Below are 19,689 nucleotides of genomic sequence, written 5' to 3'. Positions count from 1 at the left end.
CGTTAATAATGACAGAATTGAAATGCGGCGGAACGGGACAGTACTGATTGGCTTAGTTAAAGAAGGGGCAGCGTCTGTGGCCTGTGATTGGACCAGTCGCTTTAGTTGCCGTTTGTTTTGTTTGCAAGGTTTGTATGGAACCCGATCGCGAGGCGACGGTGCAAGATATGTACAGAATAATAGGAGTAATAGCGAGATATACTCAGTTGGGTCGATTTCTCAATTATAGTTAAATCCTATTCCAATGTAACTATGCTACCCTCGCGTTGGCGGTGATTACCGAAAATTAGACTCAACTTCCTCAGCCCAAATACGTGCGAGCCAGAAGATCGAAGAAGAGACTTGTTCCTGGTTATGTTCCCGTCTGGAGAAATTATATCAAATTATAGGGAAATTAGAGGTGGGAGTCAGTTTGATAGTGTGGCTTGCACGGGACATGAGAGAGATCTGTAGAAATGGCTGGAAAATTAGGGTGTCGCTACTGTGCCGCACGCAAAATTGCTATCAATTTTCCATTGACGGGGGGGTAAGTCGATGATGGACTCAGCACCTATATTCATGCAGTATGCCTCCCCAACGGCATCCCGGCTGCCATGATGTCAAATTGTTACATGAAGCATGCATTTGATGAATTTATGTACATGGGGCTGAAGACAAGCATTGATGCCTTATGCGCCCCCTGCTGTGGGAGAGCGTTTTGAGCTTTCTACTCCGTACGCTGCAATCCAAAATATGAAGACTTCCTTCACCGGATCTAGACACAAAATGCCATATCATACACACCGGTACGCAGTAGTCACCAGCTCTGAAATTGTTTTGCCTCGCACGGCTCCATTCATTTACATATGGATGCGCCCCACCGGGTATTAGGGTAGATGGCGTCATGCTGGGCATCACCGACGATTTTGCTTTTAGCTACTCCGTATCTGAAGGAGAACGAGCTTCTGGACCATTATTATTATTGTCCAACAAAAGGGCTAGTTGGACGACGGAAGGACGATCTGTGTGTCCCGTAAACTGCAAACGCCCAAGGAACGGGATGCCCCTATTCTATGTATGTGGTTTCGGCTCAGCTGTGCTTGGTTGTCAGGGCTACTCGGAAGACATTAAACCGAACACCTATCGAGCTGGAAATGAATGTAGTTATAGCGTTGGTATCCGAAGTGTTGCCTGCAATCTGCATAGTACGATGCATGGCCTTCTCCTCCATAATATTCCAACGAAGAAAAATCCCCTCTATAAACAATTAGTTAGGTAACCAGTCTTTCATGTTTGGGACATTTTCACGAAGCAACACCTGGTTCACCGGGCAGGCAGACCCAGGCCCTTAGATCTACCGACGACCGAACCCACATCGCCGAGGTGATAGGTCTTTTGGCACCCCCCCCACAGCCCAGCCTTCTGTCCCGTGCGAAGCTAGCAACCCGCAAATTCCTCTCAGATACGGGTACGGAGGGCCCCAACCTCCCCCCACTTGGCAGCTGCCAATTCGATTGCCCACTGCTCCGTACTGCTCAAAGATATTTTGACTCTGTTGTAGGCGAACTCCACACCGCACACAATGTCGAATTTCCGCTGGCGGAAACGGAATCCAAGCTTGGCGGAGATGATAGGGTGGTCTTTTAAGATTGATGCGGAGGATGATAGCTAGAGACTGGTGGAAGAGCTTTGGAATCACGAGTGGATATCCAAAAATTTTTAAAGCATGCAGTAGGAAGGATGTACAGAGTAGTAGTATTCTGTACATATGCAACGAAAGAATCAAGTTTTCTTTAATAATAATATTGATCGCTGTTGCCATGCTGCACGGCGGGCGGGACACTAGGTACATATGGGTGTTGATATGGCGCTGCGTTAGGGCATCCGGTTCAGGCGCACATCACCGAGTTCCCCACGCACCAACCACCACATTCGGTATTTGTCGCATCTCAAGGTGTTTGGACTGGAAGAGCATGTGATGTGGGCGCTAACCCATGCCCGAATGCAAGTTCTGACGGCAACGACGCGCGAATCACTGCTGGTGCTGCGGGTTGGTGGAGCTTGTCAAATGTTGAAGAACAGGCATTATTCTTCGGCACACCAGAGGAGTCCGTGATTCTAGGTAACTAGCCAAGATAGCAGTCGCTCTGCTCTCACGCCTGCGAAACGAATAATTGGGTCTAGTTACATAGTCTGAACCACGCTTGCTTTCTTTAAATTGGGTATCATTAGACTTCTATGTCCAACTATAGGTAAGGTATCTACTTAAGATGATAGAAAAATAAAACAAAAGGGTTATAAAACGCCATGCCATGGGAGCCTCTTAACACCAACGCTCTATCATAGCATCGGCCCAGAAACAAAACTCCTTGATCCAAAACGCCGCCATTAGCCCAGCACCAAGGAGTACAGGGGAATTGTAAAAAAGAATCCATGTCCCTCACAATGTAAGCGGGTATTTCCCATCTCCAAAATGCATGTAGGTACAAGCTCTCTTTGGAGAGCCCCCAAAAGAGCCAATATAAGGCATGAGTATCGACAACGAAGCAAAGGGGCGTAAGATCCGCTTGGTGCGAAAAAAAAGAAAAGGAAGGAAAAATGGATAAATCAGTCAAAAACTCCCCGTAATGATACAGACGACGGAAAATGGAAACCAGGCCTCCAACACCGTCGCCAAAGCCCACATTGTGAGACAAAGTGAATACGTAAACACGTTAAATCGGTCGTACTCTTCGTGCCAGCTGGCCGAATTGAGTAATAATTATTATTGGTAACCAGTGTTTCTGGCTTAGGTAAATAAAGTATTTGCAGCGGGGCCGAGGTTCAAATCTAAGTAGTAGGTGGCCGTGGAGGTGGGTGGTCGTTACGCTCAAGGTCGTTATCTCTCCTCAACAGGCCTCCCAGATCCTGCAGTTCCGGCATATTGTCGGAGTCCGGTGAGCGATTCGGCTCCCGCGCGCTCCATTGGCGGGTGTCAGTGGGGCTAGGCGGGTTTGAAGAAGTGTCAGCGCTGTTGACGCGACCGGCGAAATGGGCGGTGGATGGACGAGAGAAATTTCGCACGTTGTGCGTGGGCGTGCGACTGAGTGAGGACTGAGAGGAGCCGGCGTACGTGGGGGAGGGTGAGATGAGGCCGTTTACGGGGTTAGAGCGGCCGCGTTGGTCGTGGGAGTTCATATAGGGGTGAGATGAGGGTGGGTAGTTGCAGGTCAGGTCTGTGGGCGAGGGAGGGTCGAGGAGGCCGCCAACGTCGTTCAGAGAGACCTTGGACAGCGAGAGATAGGACGGCGGGGGCATGGTGGCGTCTTTCGGAGACGGATGGAAATTGGTTTCTATATACTCGTGAGGATGCACCTTCAGACCACCCAGGCTATCAGAAGCGGACGTACGATCGTCATCGGCAGTAGACTTGGAGAAAGAGAATTGCCAGTTTGGATCGATCGACCCGCGCTTGGCCAGATGGGCGGACGGCAGAGCCATGGGCGCCGGGCGGATCTTCTGGTAGCTGGGGGAGCGCAGTTCGGGGTCCAGGCGGATGCCCAGATCGCCCACCAGGTCGGCGTCGCTGCCCCAATGATGGTGCGTGATAGTCGCGCGGCGCGACGACGACTGCTCGATGCTCTCGCTCAGGGACCCGGCTTTGAATTTTTGCTTTTTCAGCCCGCGGTCTCGAACAAAGGAGCCAATCACGATGGCATTCGAAACAGCCGACGCAGCAAGAATTTCAAGCGAAGCGATCAGAGAGCGGTACTGCTGCGATCCTTGGCGGGATATTACAGACGTAACGCGGTAGCAGGTTATAGCGACCAGGATCAAGGATAGGCCGAAGAGCAGTGTCAGTGAAACTTTGCGCTTGGTCGGCATCGCCGAGAGATAGATAATCGGGATGGGAAAGGCGACCAGCAGCAGATCGGCCATCACGGCACAGGCGCCCATAGTGATCAGCTGAGCATAGCTCTGGCGACACTGGGGCCCAGGATCAGGCACGACCTGCCAGTAATGGTAGAACGGCTGACATTCGGTAAAGATAGCAATCAGGACGGCCAGAAAGGAGAAGGCCAGATAGTAGCGGATGACAAGGAGGACATGTTGAAAGGAGCGTCTCCAGATCTGGGCGATGAGGCGTTTGAAGAACGAAGTGACAGTGAATTTAGCTGTCCAGATGCTGCGATGGAAGCATGTCAGCCAGCCGAGTACAGAACAGAGGAACAAAAAAGGAAGAAAAAAACAAAAGGTTCTTCTGCGAAGGTGGTCTTACAACAACGCATAGAAAATGCGCGCTCCAATCACCATTTTGCTCCCAATCTCCCGACGGTACAGATCTTCATCCGACAGCCCAGTCGTCACAGCATTATTGGTGCCCCAGAGCAGCACGACATGCACGAAGCCCATACGGATCAGCAGCGGCAGGATACTCAACGCCATCACCCAATCTTCCGCGAAGAGTCGTTCGGTGCGGATATATCTGCCGAAGAGCCGCACGAAGATGATGGCCAGGGAGAACCCCGTCGCCCACCAACTCACCAGCAGGGTCGGGTTGGTCTGCATCTTGGTCTGGGCCGCAGGGGCGGAGGAGTAGAAGCGCGCCGCGAGGGTCGTCGCGAAGGCGTCCATGGCCGCTGAACCGCCTCCGCGGAGGGGCCAGGGGGGTAGAAACGGGTATCTTCAGTCCAGCAAGCAGCAGTCACGTAACACGAGTATTCATCATAGACAACATTCGGGTGTCTCCAGCGCTCTTTATGACCGGGCGGATTTAACATCCGGACCGTTTCGTCCTGGTTGGGGGCCCTTCTGAGGGCGATTTTGAGATGAACAAGTGTAGTTATTATTGTCGGCGAGCGAGGCTGAATGGCAAATCCATTAATGACGCTGGGGGGGTTGCAATGCTGAGCGGTATCGGCCGGGTGGAAGGGAGGCGCTGTCGGCCAGCCCCGTGCGAATGTATGTATAGGGAGACGGCGAGGGAACAGGTTCGCGAGCGAGCGACGCAGAAAGATAGAGAGCGAGAGGAAGAAGAAGGCAGGAAGAGAGTGGACGAGGAGTCAGCGGCGGTGGTGGTGGTGACCTTTGACGGGCGGGAAATGTAGCGCACGCAGCCAACAGTCCGGGGCAGAAGATGGAGCGACTCCGTATTTCAACGCCGGGCCAGGGATTGTATTTGAACGTTTTAGAGGTGGAGCAAACATCGGCGTCGATTGGCGGAAATGACAGCGAGGACCATGGGCAATAATAAGGACCATGCCAGCCGTATCATGCTCCCAGCGGCCGTTAGTCGCAGTCAATAATCTGGGGCACGCAGCCACGCTAAAACCTGGAGGATGGGCCGGATGGGACGAAACGCCCGGCTCAGCCGCAGGAGGATGGCGTATGCGCGCTGTTCCTGTGTGGCGTCGCGAGAGGCGCGCAGCGAGCGCGACGAGAGCACAACGAGCGTGATGAAAGCAGAGAAAGCAGAGAACGATAGTAATACGGCGGAGACCGAGCAGACGAGCGAGCGAGCGAGCGAGCGCAGGCCCGTCGCAGTCGAGCGGAGAGGCGGCGGGCGGTCCTCGGGCGGGCGCTGCGAGGCTGTTTAGCCGGTACACACGCCGTACGGTACAGAACAGCCCAGAGCGGCCTAGCGCCAGACACGCCGATCACTGGGGCTCCACTGGCAGCGCGCCGTTGGCCCCTTGGCGGGGGTACGGCGGCGCTGATTGGCCGGCCTGCCAGGACGTCCGGGCAGCCGCGGCGTGTGATTGGCGCCAGGCCACGCGTGCGGGGGCACACGCCAATGCGGTGTCACGGGCGTGTACTGCGCGTACCGCCTGGGCGCCGGCCGCTTACCTAAGTCCACGTGCCACGCGGCGGTGTCCCGGCTGTGCCTGCGGTGCCTGCCCCGTGTACGGGCTGTCCGCCGCCTGCACGGCCGTCTGTTCTGCATATCGCGCTTGGGCCGGCCAGCTCGTTCGCCACCCCCCACGCTCGACACGCTTCGGCGCTGCCCGCGGTGTCTTCTTCCTCGTCTTATTTCTATGCTGATGATGACATATTATTATTACTCTATTTCGCGCTTCTTATCGGCGGTGCCAGTCACGAGCCCCCTCGACCAACCCTGCCCGGCCCAGTTCGCCGCTTGGTTGCTTGTCCCAAACCGCAGAATCAAGAAAAAGATAAAAGACAAAAAGATAACCCGCCCAGCCTCCGCCATTCGATCCCGTCTGGGCTTGCTTATCGCGCCCTCATGATAACAAGCTACCTAGTACTTAAACTTCGACCGTCTCTGCCAGAAACTCGCCGTTCCTGCTGACCGGTGTCTGTGCAGCGAAGCGCGACTCCGATTCACTCTGCTACGCCTACTTAGTACGGAGAACGGATCGAGGAGCTGCCAGACCGGCCCCGCGCCGGTCTCCCCCCCCCAGCATGGAGAACGCCCGCGTTGTCTTGGGCGGCGGACGGTCGGACTGCCTGTGCGCCGCCCAAGGTGACCTGTCGAGCATGTGCTTCCGAGCCCCCGTCATTTAGCTAACTATCTCTCCTCGACGATTCCGGCGTCGCCCAATCGTCTCACACCGCATGAGCATAGCGACGAACACACTGACCGCCAGTCGCAGGTCAAGACGTAACTACGTACTCCTGAGCTGGCCGGGGGGAAGGGAAGCTGCCCGCAGGAAAGGCAAAAAAGAAGCCTTGAGATCCAACACTTAAAAACGCCAAATATTGCCAGGGATCCCCCTTCTCCTCGTTTATAGTGCCTCTTCCCCGTCGAAGTAAATTGAACCCGCCGGGCGCCCGCCAGTCTCACCAGCCAACATAGTAAAGGAGGACAGCGTGACCGGCTGTCTCATCGTCCGTCGAACACGACGACGGCAGCCTTTCTCGGCCACATGCACCGCCTATGTGGACAGACAGAGATACATATCGTACGTGTCTCGATGCCGTGCGCCCGGGATGGCCGCACCACACGACCTTTGCGGCCATTGGGGGCCCCGTATATCACAGTAACTTCGGCGCCACCATATTTATGTCGAACTCCTGGAACGACCTGTTTCTCCCACCCCCCTTTCCTTTTACCTCTCGGCTGCGTTGGAAATCGGCTGACCATTCAGTCGTTTAAAAATTCTCCGTATTCATCCTGTCGATCGCTTCCCTGCTGCTCCATGGACGGCGTCTATTATTCCGTTCAAGAAGGTGGTCTGTTGGGAAGACATGGCGGGCATCAAGCGAGAGGGGCCCGCTAGTCAACAATAGCCTGCACAGAGCGCATGTAACTCTACAAAAACAGCCGGCGTAGCCTTGAGCCTGGGGCGGTCGAGTGTGTGTCAAGTTCAGAGCCTGGGGCTCACTATTTCCTCGCAACAAGAACTGCTCTAGTTGGCGGTCTGGGCTGCGGGCGAACTCAACGACTCCGCACAGATGGAGCGTTGGACGCGCGCTGGCCGCTGCGGGGAAACGATGGAGGAGAAGGATAATTATTATTCTTATTAATATTATTATATTATTATTGTCGCCACTGTCGCGCTGCTGCCGGTTCGCGATGCTGGCGTCGCCACCAGCCAGGTTTCGTTGTTCTGCTGATCTCCCGATTCTCCCACATCGTCGTCGCCTCCGCCAGCCCGCCCATCCCAGCCCAGAGGATCCGGGGAAAGCTCTCGGCCGTGCAGCTGGGCCAGCAGCCACGACGCCGCCCAGATGTTTCAAAAGAAAAGACAGCTCTGCAGGAGAGAGTCTCCTCAAAAGCTCTGCTGCATCCTTCAGGATCGAACTCGTCGCGCATCACCAAGCGCCTTGCGAATTATTCTTATTACACACTGGTTTCGGGGCCTGGCCCGCGCTGGTCAAGCTTGCTCGGCTTTTCAAAAGTCGCAACGCCATTATTATTAATCGCCAGGAGAGCTGGGGGCGTCTCGGCCTGCAAGCCCTGCGTTGGGCGGGCAAGGAAGAGCTGCTTCGAAAAAGACGTGGCCTGACGACGACGACGACGACGCAGCTCAATCCGCCATGGCCTCTTCTCTCTCTGTCGCGCAAATTCCCGGCGTATTTTTATGCTCGACGGGCTGCCCAATCAGCTAACCTCCCCTGCGAACTGAAGCTGAACGTTCGCGTGCGAGCTCAGCCCGTGCGACTCGTGGTCGGACTCGCTTCGTCCCCTGCCACCCCCCGCCCCCGTTGCCATTGGGGGAGGGGAGCTTTGTTCGCAGAGAGGATTCGGCCAACGGCGTAACTCACACTACCAACTAACTCCTGACTATGTATGTATGCTCCGCTTCAGATCCTTACCCGTGCATTTTGGAGTGCCTCGTAAATGTAACTGAGGGAGCTCGAGGAGCCGGGATTCCACTTGCGCGGACGGCACGCGCGAGAGAAAAAAAAAAAAGCTTGATCTGCCGTCTCAAATTTCGTTCTCTTATGAAAGGAAAACCGTCGTGCGAAGTCTGTCGCTTAGCTAGTTATGCAACGTGGCGCATCCCGTTGTTCGACGATGCCGAACAGAGGCGATGCTGCTCTCAAGGTCTGGCCTAGTTAACTAGTTAACTGACTACCTAGCTCTTCGCATGGTCGAGATGCCCTTCATAGCCAAACAAGACGCACACTGGTGATTTCTACGCCTTTTTCAAACAAGGCCCAAGCTCCCGATAATAACTCTTCCCTGCCTGCATCAAGATCGCAAAAAAAAGGGTCCTTTTATGACACTGGCGGCAACTTGAAACCAAAATGCCTGAGATGCGCAGATGAAGGACTCATATTGGCCAAAGCAACCAAGGACCCTGGACACAGGCGACCCCCCTTCCCATGACACCTGCACATCATCACCCATCTTAAGATCTACGATGTGCAATTGTTTTGCAAATCTGCCTTGGAAAAGACTAATAGTGACATGCCTTGCGCGCACAGCTTCATACAAAAGCTTCTCTTATTATATGGCATTACCCCTGGGGGAAGGGTCTTCCCTTCTAGGCGAGTCCGTATTATGCGCTTCCAATGCAAAAGCTCGATTTTTTCATGCAAGCGAGATTTGGAGCTCGCGTCTTACAATTTGGTTGTTCTTGGTTGTGTTTCTAATCTCGTAAATTGCTCGAAAAAACTCAGCGATTTCGGGTTGGCAACCGTCGAGCTCACCTGCACCTTCTCCCCACTGATAATTCGCTTCACGGGCGTCTCGACTTTCTTACCGTTGATTGTCACGGGGATCTCGGGCACTTCAAGGATGAATTTCGGTATGTGTCGTGGTGACAAGCCTCCTCCGATGGCGGAGCGGAGTCGTTGCTCCAGATCACGAGTGAAAGGCTGGCGGTTTCGCATTTTCACAAAAAGGAAAACCACCTCGTCTTTGTCGTGTTCTCGACGTCGGCCAACGCACAGCGTATCCTCTATCTGGGCGTTGAAGACAGGTCCTTCGGATATGTTATAAATTTCTGAGCTGCCGAAACGGATGCCGGACGGGTTGAGGACGCCATCACTGCAAGGGAAAAGGTAAGCTTGTTGAGCCTTGCCGTGCGTGGGATGCTTGCATTTGCGAGTTCTACATGAGTCGCGTACCTTCTCCCGTGCATCGTTATACCACGCGTAATAGGGTTTACGCTGATCCAGTCATGTTGCGCCCAGATGCACATGTGTTCAAATCTTTCAAAGTATGAAGCTTTGTATTTCTTGTTTTCTTTGTCTCCCCATAGGAAAATGGGCATTGATGGGAAAGGAGTTGCGCAGACCAACTCTCCAGACATTCCAGTCTACCCAGGAGCATGTTAGCACCTGAACCAACATAACGCTTATGTTGCGGATGGGGCTTCCTACATCTGTAATATCTTCTCCAGTGTTGGCATCTGCAACATACACATTCATTCCAAGTGCAAATATTTGCATCTCTCCTGCGTAAACAGGACTTGAAAGGTCACATGAAACCCCTACAAGATATCAATGGCTGTTAACAATCTGTTTCGTCTCTTGCTGTTCTCATGCAAGAAGCTACTCACATGATGTGACAATATCCGTCCCCCCGGCTACACTGCTGAGATGGATTTGTGGAAATACCCGATAAAACCATCTGAACTGATCAGACGTCAGCGTCGCCCCGGTTGTTGTCACCAGCCGAAGCGAGCTGAGGTCATAGGCCTCGCGTGGAATTATCTTGGACGCTTCTAGTTCTAAGAAGTACCGCGGCGATGTGCCAAAATATGTTACTCTTGGGTATGTTAGCACGCTTAGCAGCTGGAATTCTTTAGGGCAACACAGACCTAAACTTCTCAATGATTTTCAACATCGTTGTAACATCAGGCCACAAAGGGGAGCCGTCATACAAGAGCAGCGTAGCACCCACTGCGAGGTGGCCGTTCATAATGTTGAACAGCACCCATGATGTACTCGAATACTGAAAGACAATTTCTTGTGGTCCCAATGAGTAATGTAGCAATCCAACCTTCTTTAGCTGAATGATAACACCATGCTGATGCACTAGGCACTTTGGCTGTCCGGTTGTCCCGCTCGAGTACAGAATATACAGGGGGTACGAAAAAGGTACCCGCTTATATACCAGGGCATCTGAGTCGCGAGCCTTTGCAAGAAATTCATCTACCAGAGGGAATGACGAGGTGCTTTGATCTGTGATCGGGATGACGAATGCTTTCATTGTCTGGGACAGTTTCTCAACAACGGCCTTGACCTTCTTGTCTAGAGACGCTTTTTTGCCCTTGTACGACATATCGCTGTCTGCAAACAGGATGGCAGGCTCGATTTGTTGTAGCCTAGTGATACATCCCTATAAGCCGTAGTGTTTCTTTAGCAACCTTTTTCAAATGTGCATAACACTAGGTGTATATATACCGCTTCACCCATATCAGGGGATATTGACGAGAAGATCGCACCCATAGAAGCCGCTGCGAGCATAATCACAATCGACCAGACTGATGTAGACACGATCGCAGCCACCCGGTCACCATCCTTAATCCCATTCCGAACCAACGCGCTTCTGACGGCCCTCACTCTCTCTTTCAGCTGTCTCCATGTCACCAGTTCTCCATTTAAGAAGTCAAACTCCCGCAGCCCAATAAGCGCTACAGCATCAAGATCCTTTCCTTCCAGGACGTTTTCAGCGTAGTTTAGCCGCACATCCTCGAAGAATGGCGGGACGTCGCTGAGCTTCACGCTGTCATCGTAGGCACGGGTTATGTGTGACGGCAGAGCGGGGACTATTCCCACGTATTTATAGAGGTCGACCCAGAAGTCGTGGGGTTTTGTGACGCTCCATCGGTGAAGCTGGTGCGAGTCCTTGAGAGAAAGCCTGAACTTCTGGTTTACGTGCCGGCGATAGTCGTCAATGGGGTGTTTGCCAGCGCGGGGAGATACCCATAGTGGTTTGTTACTCTCCGTGGACATGATTATTGTATCCAGAATTCTAGTAACACTTCTCCATCTACACCGTAGCTAATTCGACTTGGTGTGATAGTCGGCACCTGTACGCCGGGATTGAGCAGCCTGAACGTCTCACCGACCGGTACCGGGACAGCTGTACGGCCCGCCGGTAAATACCTCGGGCTATTTTTCTGGCTCGGGATTGCCAACGCGAAACAAAAGCATCCATTCGCGCCTCCAGATTGGACTAAACACAATTAGGCAGTTATTAACTACCTGTAACTAAAACTAGGTAGCTATAAGGTTGTTCTCCACCTCAATCCCCATTCCCAATTGCTTGACTTCAAAGAAGCAAAGGTTTCCGCCGTATGTTTCACTCACAATTGGAAACCTAGCAATCTTTAGTATGTATCTCAAGAAGGAAGGTGAGAACTCCATGATAAATGGCTACTACTCACGGTTTGCCAAAGCACACAGAGAATGCAGAGCAACAACCCAACCACCAAACCTTCAATGCAAGTTAGCCCTCAGAAATGCATCTCGCAAAAAAAGCAAGGGAATATAATATATCTGACCCTGATACCCTGCCACTGTCTCCTTTGCTCCCCTGAAACATCGGTTCAGACGCCAGTACACCTCACAACGACCGGCACAGCGAGATCCCTCCACAACCAAACACCCGCCGTCCCCAAATCTGCACTCCTGGTGCCGTCTCCTCTTATCTATGGTGAGTTTAACGTCGCCTTTGCAGAAGGATTCGTCGGTCCGCAACTCGCATTTCCTCCAAGGGACCGGCAGGCCTATCGACAGACGCTCGATGATCCAGTTGACTCGTAGTTGCACGGTCGTAGTGACAATGGAGTAGAAATAGCGGTTCGTGTGTTTGAGTGCCAGCGCGTCCGGGTAGGAGAGGTACGAAATAATATGAAGGTGCATTTCTGGAGGAAGATCCATGAAGAGTGTTTGGTCAGCATGTTTGGCCGGTTCACTGGCATGCTTGGTAGCTAAGAGAGACATATGGCTGGGATTTTGGCAAGAAGGGAGATTATGGAGTAAGCGCTCAACTATGATAATATAGGTTGTTGGCTGTCTGTTTTACATAAATATGTATAAATGATGTTGCCTGGGCCAGGCAGGCTAAGAGGGGGAGCCTTGACAAGGCGCTGCGCAGCGGCTTGCTAGCAAGGCTTGTAACAATCATGACTCCTTTCACCTAGCTACTTACTCCGTATGCTAATATGTATGTAATAAATCCCAGAATTATTCACCCTGCCAGAAACTGTCAGTGTGCATGGCTCTACAAAATAATTCAATGTTTCTCGTGGGATCCTTGTCCTGGGCGAAGAAAACTACCAACTTTTGACGCGGTCTCTTAGTAGCAGTCGAAACCAGAGGCGTTGTAATGTTAGTGGCAGGTTGAAAGCAAATACGGATGGGAATTCATTGAGAAAAGATATTCGCGGCCCAGTTTGTGGATTAAAACACCGAGAAGAAGTCTCGAAGTTTATGTATTTGGATTGCACATACATACTCTAGATTCAAGCCAGATCATTTGATTGTAACTCCATAACTCATGCTGGGATGACTGATACATAATGTCGTTCTAGGGAGAATCAGTTTCTTTCTTTGTTTTCCCAAGGATTTAAAGCCACGCCCTGGAACGGCACATTTAAGACCGAATCCCAACTGCCAAAATTGAAGAAAAAAAAACTGGTATAGACTCCATCGATACACAAACTTGGTAGGCGAATCCCAGTTACTCGCAAGCGATTTATGGACGGCATCAAATCTTCTAACATAACTGATCCGAGATTCAATGTTCTTCACAACCGAGAGTCATAATTCTAGATTTAACAGTTGTTCTTTGAAAACATGCACCGAAAAATAAAGCTCGGTTGCCTACTACAGTCATGCAGCCAAAGAACAAGTCTGCTTTCAAGGGTTTCGTCAGAAATGCGCATTTAAATATATTTGCACTTATCTCCGGAATTGGGGATTTGGTTTCGAATCCTGCGAATCCTGCAATATAAAAACAGTATATAGATCGGGAATTTTCCATTTCATAGGGGTAGCATGTATGGAGTGTCATTTTTCGAGTCTGTATCGTATTGTGTTCTACCCTTATCGGAGCAAAACGAGCTTCCCGCAAACAATCAAATAGGTTGTTTCTGGTAAGAAAGGAGTAGGTCTACTCGTAGCCGAATAGGCCGCCTGATCTTTTTAGAGCGGGAAATTTGTTAGTTAAGGTGGAGGGAAGCATGTGGATTGTGAGGTGTCGGATGTGGGCTCAGAAGAATGTCATCGGAGGTGGAACTTGTATGTCAAAATCCTTAATAAAGCTCTGATTTTGTCACATAGTCCAATTGCTCCAGTTCATGCACTTTGTATGTACAGTTCATACTTCGTACACATATATGTGCTACCTTCTTCCCTCGATGTGATAGTTGACTAGGTATCAGACAGACTTGACGACTCGGCTAAAAGGCGTTTTGTTGACACAAGGTTTAGTCCACTCATAAATACTAGCGATGCTGCTTAGTCATCATATCTTAAGCTGTAGCTGTCGATTGAGATGGCGAAATATTGGAGTCTCTCATGCTCACTCTGTCTCGCAACACAATCATGAGTGGCTCCAAGTCCAAAGAATCGGCCTATGGTACCCCTTCCTCCGATACGGCCTTCCGCAAGACCTGGGATCGTGAAGCCTACGCAGAAAAAGCTGCCGCAGAGAAAGCCAAAGCACAGGCAGAGTCCAAAGCCCGTTATGAAGCAAAGCTTTTAGGGAAAAAATACCATGCCCCGGTGGATTTCAGCGCCCTCGAAGCAACCACCTCGCGCGCGCAAAGACTCGATGTCGCATCGCTGGTTGGAAAGACCACGATTGTCCCGGCTGGCGCTGCTGTTGGTAAACGGGGACGCGGCGCGGGTTTCTATTGCTCAGACTGCGATCTTACGTTTAAGGATAATATACAATTGGTGGAGCACTTAAATAGCAAACAGCATTTAATAGCCACAGGCCAGAGTGGTGAGGTGATACGAGCTGGCGTTGAAGACGTCAGGCAGAGATTACGATGGCTGGCGCACAAGCGAAGAATGGATGCAGAGGAAGAGAAGAGGGCCGCTGAACTTGATCTCGGCCAGAGACTTCGTACTAGAGAGGAGGAGGAAGCTAAAGAGAGAGAGGAGAAGAGAAGGAAACGTAACGAAAAACGACGGAAAACGGGCAAAGATGGGGACAATGGAATTAAACAAGAGGACTCCTGGGAAGGACGACTTGGTATTATATCATAAGTGGCTTCAAATAGAGCTGCACCCTGAAGGTGTAGTGTACTACAGCCGTCAAACGAAAGACTCACACTCCATACTACTCCTGGATCACCGCCGCATGAAGGGTTGGATCTCAATCAATGCATTCGACTTCCTCCAGTACTCGCATTGCTCTCCCTCCCTCACTTTCGAAAAGATTTACAAGTCTCTCACACTCATTACGGAGCTTTAATTCTCCTTTTTTAGCATTCCACGCTATCCACTCTTCAACAGTCATGCGTTTTTCAGGGCTGGTCAGATCGCCCTTGGCCGCTTGCAACATCTCCTTAAAATCTACGTTCTCTTTGTTCGCAGAACGAGGTAGTAGAGCGTCACCTAAATCTGCGGGACTCCAGGGATTAGGAGTAGCGGAATAAATTGAGTGGTCAAATGCCCTCCTGGTTGATGTTCCAGGCGTACTTGGCCCTAAAGATCCGGGTGGTGCCCGAGAGACTGATGAGGACGGCACAGCGTGGCGAGCTGAGGGCCCAGAAGAAGGGGGTCGGTTTTCGGCGTCTGAAGCTTGAGGTGATGGGGAAGGAGTGTGGCCCTTGAATGGAGACGGAGATGCGGGGTTAACTAGGCTGGATGCCATTGCTTGACCCCTAGACGTGGCCGATGGTATGCTTGATTTCCTTCGCTGTCCGCCTTCTTCATCCAAAATTCCTGGGCTATTTCCGTATATTGTTTGTTCGGGTCTCAGGCCTGCCTGCGCTTCATCGAAGATAGTGATTTCCTGTTCTCTTACAGCAACTTCGAGATCGATGTGGTTGGGACCTGGAAGTATGGAGCCCAGCCCCATAGTTTCCATTGGAATTTCTTTTGCTTTCTCAAAGCTATCCTTTTTATTCCGGGACTTCCTTTGGCCGCTGCCTGGATTTTGTTTTGGGGATACTATCGATTCGATTGGCAGCTTTTCTTCTTTCCCTGGCGCTTGAAGAGTCGCTGTTTCAGGATCTTCGAGGCCTCTGTGTACTTCATCCGAAAAGCTGGCCTGTCTACCCTGTTCTGTATCATCCAATAGTCCTTCGTTATCTTGACTCTTGGGGAGGCTTTCCTTCGTAATCTTCTTTTTTCCCGGGGCTTTTTTGCGGCTACCTTTTGGGGTTGGCTCTTTGCTATGCCCTTCTGTATCGTTTGAGCGTCTTGTCTTCTTGCTTTTGATTTGTAATGGTTGGCCTTGCTCCAAGATGTCGACGTTTGTTCTTTCAAGGTCAGCTTCCAACTGAGCCTCAATCTCACTATCATCCGGTATTTGCGAGGTCGATGGCGTAGTGGAAGCTGTTGACACACGGCTTGAAGATGTATTTCTTTTCTTCGTCGTTCTACCTTTGGGCTGCCTTTTGGCTGGTTTGGTGGGTGCGTGCAGTTCGTCGTCAGTAATGTCAGGCACGACGACACTCAGAGCAACACTTGCTTTTCGTGACCCCGTGGCCCGTCTTTTGGCTGCTGGTTCTGATATTACAACGCTAGGGGTTGTTATCTCCGTTACTTCATGTTCTGCTATTTCTTCACTCTTTCGCTTTCTTCCCCTCTTCTTGGGTCCGGATTTTTCGACTCTTTCTTCATGGTCATCTACCTCAAGCGTCACCTCATCCTTTTTTGCCTTGGTTTTTCTTGTCGCTTTGCTTCTCTTTGCTGGCATTGGTACGTCGGCCAATGGCTGGGAGCAAGAATCACGCAGTCCTTCACTGTCATCGTCTGCCGTAGACAGCGTGCTAACGGTGGATTGTATTGATATTCGCGATGCAGTTGATGAACGAACGCTCCTGCTGCCGCGTTTGCCTTTCTTCCCAGGTATGGACGCAAAATGGAAGAAGGAGCACTCGGAGGATCGGCGATAATGCTCATCACTATAAATTGCGTCAGAACGGTAGGGGGGGTATTGGTAAGCGTAAAATCGTCTTACAAGGGGTCATCTTTGGGTTCCCAGCCATCCAGCGACAGATTGCAATATGCGCAGCTAACGAAATCGTTGCTTTCTTCGTTCGGGCAAAAATACCACCCGGCTTCGACCATCTAATCCTAAGTGTTAGCTTGCCACACGCTTCAAAAAGAATAGCAAGTTCGACTTCACCTTCTCAGTCTTGCATTTCCATCCTTTTTTGCCATCATACGGCCACCATGTACCAAAAGTTGCTCGTCGGGCTTCAGTAATCTCAATGCTTGTTGGATCCGCAATTTCGGCGGGATTTGAAGAACGTCTCGTTATGTCCATCATCATTGCCCATCCACATTGACTAGAATGTCGCAAATGCTCCGTAATTGGGTCATCGTCGTCCTCCCAGCCATCTAGAGCATATCGACACAGAAAACAAGCGGTATTGTCCGGGCTGATATCCGTTGGCTGATAGTAGAAGCCGGCGTGCGCTAACTGCAAACATATTAATAGTGAGACATTTACTGGTGAAATGGTAAGTACTTCTTCAGGCGAGGGTCTTCTATGGGGCCAGGCAATGGGCTTTGTCTTAACCCCCGAAGTTCTTCCCTTGGATAGTGGCCGGTGGGCCACTCTGAAGCTCTCAAGTCGGGCAGAGATTGTCTCCATCCCCATAGGCTCCATACTTTGATATAGGCCTATTTGGCGATGAGAATTTCAATTCATTTAACTAAAAGCGTGTGGCTCTTTTGCTGAGTGTGTTCTGTTCTTCTGTTTACATCCCGCGGTTTGTTTGGATTTCGCCGGATTAGTTAATACGCGTCGCTGACTAATCCATATGACCGAGCTCCGTCGTTAGTTCGTTATGTAATCAACCTCGAACTCAGTTTGCGGGTTTGAAGATCCCACTCCCGCAGACAAATTTCTTTCGCTGGCACCAGACATTCCATGATCAATATTTTTGGGTGGAGAGAGGCTTGATATCAGAATTTTGAAAGTACAGTGCTCATGTTTGCCATCTCACGATATCTTTGCCGCTCTTGCCAATACTCCCAGTCGTTATGCGACAGCTCTGTGTAAGTGAACGTCAAGCTGTCACGGATATTGGGACTGTTTGTTCTAACATTTACAACCTTCCATTAGACGATAGGACCCAGGCTGGGGGCATTTACAAGATTAAATCCGCATCTTTCATCAGATTTTGCCCGTTTTGACCGCACTGGGTATTTACGCCTGCTATCTACATCTCCGAAAGCCGATCCCGCCAGCCAGAACGATGTGCCTCCTCCGGGATTCAAGTATGCCGCACATCAGAATACGGTACCCAAGCCGGAGCAGGACACAGAGCTGCTCAAACACGCTGTTGATGAGCAGCATACGGTTCCGGACTGGGAGGAAAACCCAGACTTTTCTATATCTACTTTCGCGCAACTGCCATCAAAAGACTTCGGAACAAACCAACACATGATAATAAATCAGGAGTTTAAGGAAGCTTTGCGCCAAATTCTTTGGCAGTTTCGGGCTCCAATTAGGTATGCCTTTGCCTATGGATCAGGTGTTTTTCCACAATCAGGAGCAGCAACAGGAACCAGTTGCCACCCTGCCGCGCCAGCCACGATCCAGAGAATGCAAACAGGTGGGGGAAAGATGATAGATTTCATTTTTGGAGTCTCTTATAGTCAGCATTGGCACTCGCTCAATTTAAACCAGCACCGTAATCACTATTCCGCCCTTGGATCTCTAGGGTCTTATATGGTTTCCCAAGTTCAGGAGCAATGGGGTGCAGGGGTCTATTTCAACCCATATGTGACAGTCAATGGAACTCTGATAAAATACGGAGTTGTCAATATTGACACGCTATGCAAAGACCTCAGTGAGTGGGACACTCTGTACTTGGCCGGGCGACTTCAAAAGCCCGTGAAGATCCTACGCGATCACCCAAAGGTTCGACTGGCGAACCAGATGAATCTTTTATCTGCTGTCCGTGTTGCTCTCCTTCTTCTTCCGCCTGATTTCACTGAATCTCAGCTTTACAGCACCATTGCTGGAATCAGTTATAGGGGGGATCCACGGATGACGTTTGGCTCGGAAGACCCGAAGAAGATTACCAACATTGTTTCGGGACAAATGGCAAATTTCCGCCGGCTATATGCGCCCTTGATAGATACTCTACCCAATGTTTCGTTCAACGATCATTCTTGCCATGACCCTGACTGGATGAATGACCCAGAAGCCAATGTTCGACTCGCACAGGACATGGACCCGGTCAAACGTGGGAACATGGTCCGCAGATTACCAAAATCGTTTAGAGAGAAGTTATATTTCCAGTACCAATCGCGATTTCAGATTCCCCGAGCCGAATTCAATAGTATGATGGAGCAAAGTACAGACGAAGATTCAGTACGCTTTCACCGCAGGCAGGGCACAACTTTTGACCGAAGGATTGCGGCAGAGGAGCATTTAGAAGAGGAAGTAAGTAAATCTATTAAACAAACCGTCTCCTGGCCAAGTACGAGCCAGAGTTTGAAAGGAATCGTCACGGTTGGTTTCCGAAAGTCGCTTCGATATCTTCAAGAAAAGAGGGCCAAATACGCCCAGTCGAAAAGCAGATCTTCCACCGCCGGTGGGGACTCGAACGAAAAACCTAAGGAGTAGTAGTGGCTTCTCGTCATATTCGGAAATTCTTATCGCATTGATACTCGGAGGGCGGATATGGCTACGGCCTAGCTCATAAGCATTTTTCGGCGTTTTTGGGGATTGAATAAATAGGCTGGTTAGACAGCGTAACCTCTGGTTTTTGTATATAAATATTGATCCTATATATAAAAAATATACATTATAGGAGCTATCGATATCATTTAAGACATTTCTTCAACCAACCAGGCCCGACGATCAAGGCAATGCCCTCACGTTAAATAAACCCATTGATTCTCTTCCTTTATTCATCAGTATCCTGAAATGAGCTCCGGGATTGTCCGCAATGTAGACCTTCGCTAGTGACATCTAGAATCGTTCACCATTCACTCTGCAAGTAACGATCAACCACCAGCCCCGGCGGGCTGTCTGCGTCTCCGTATATGGAAGTGTTGGGATGCGGCGCTAACCACATAAGTTTAGTTTTCTTTCTTGACATCTTTTCGGACTTAGCACAGCCCCTTTTCTGAGCTCGCCTCCCATATATTGGGCAGACGAGCCTC

The 19,689-nt window shown here is 50.7% G+C and overlaps 5 protein-coding genes across 5 annotated transcripts; 2 read left to right on the top strand and 3 right to left on the bottom strand.

Annotated features, from left to right (window-relative positions):
* Positions 1–2,808: 2,808 nt before the first annotated feature.
* On the bottom strand, positions 2,809–4,593 carry LOZ57_003386 (uncharacterized protein; the record flags this gene model as incomplete). Its single annotated transcript, XM_049252435.1, has 2 exons — positions 2,809–4,144; positions 4,238–4,593. The coding sequence occupies 2 exons, from the start codon at positions 4,591–4,593 to the stop codon at positions 2,809–2,811; spliced, it is 1,692 nt and encodes a 563-aa protein (XP_049108609.1).
* A 4,395-nt stretch (positions 4,594–8,988) lies between these two features.
* LOZ57_003385 (uncharacterized protein) lies at positions 8,989–11,331 on the bottom strand (the record flags this gene model as incomplete). The annotated part of the gene is made up of 6 exons (XM_049252434.1): positions 8,989–9,418; positions 9,499–9,689; positions 9,754–9,863; positions 9,933–10,141; positions 10,194–10,714; positions 10,780–11,331. The coding sequence occupies 6 exons, from the start codon at positions 11,329–11,331 to the stop codon at positions 8,989–8,991; spliced, it is 2,013 nt and encodes a 670-aa protein (XP_049108608.1).
* Positions 11,332–13,902: 2,571 nt separating this feature from the next.
* LOZ57_003384 (uncharacterized protein) lies at positions 13,903–14,598 on the top strand (the record flags this gene model as incomplete). Its single annotated transcript, XM_049252433.1, has 1 exon — positions 13,903–14,598. The coding sequence occupies one exon, from the start codon at positions 13,903–13,905 to the stop codon at positions 14,596–14,598; it is 696 nt and encodes a 231-aa protein (XP_049108607.1).
* Positions 14,599–14,707: 109 nt separating this feature from the next.
* Positions 14,708–17,176, bottom strand: LOZ57_003383 (uncharacterized protein; the record flags this gene model as incomplete). Its single annotated transcript, XM_049252432.1, has 4 exons — positions 14,708–16,466; positions 16,523–16,632; positions 16,691–16,987; positions 17,036–17,176. The coding sequence occupies 4 exons, from the start codon at positions 17,174–17,176 to the stop codon at positions 14,708–14,710; spliced, it is 2,307 nt and encodes a 768-aa protein (XP_049108606.1).
* A 377-nt stretch (positions 17,177–17,553) lies between these two features.
* On the top strand, positions 17,554–19,147 carry TAM41 (Mitochondrial translocator assembly and maintenance protein 41; the record flags this gene model as incomplete). The annotated part of the gene is made up of 2 exons (XM_049252431.1): positions 17,554–17,568; positions 17,636–19,147. 2 exons carry the CDS (start codon positions 17,554–17,556, stop codon positions 19,145–19,147), a joined length of 1,527 nt encoding a protein of 508 aa, XP_049108605.1.
* Positions 19,148–19,689: the final 542 nt, after the last annotated feature.

Source organism: Ophidiomyces ophidiicola (genome assembly GCF_022830035.1).
Source record: "Ophidiomyces ophidiicola strain CBS 122913 chromosome Unknown scaffold_11, whole genome shotgun sequence".
Lineage (NCBI taxonomy): Eukaryota > Fungi > Ascomycota > Eurotiomycetes > Onygenales > Onygenaceae > Ophidiomyces > Ophidiomyces ophidiicola.
Note: the sequence above shows the minus strand (reverse complement) of the source record. Positions and strands in the feature narration are given on the sequence as shown.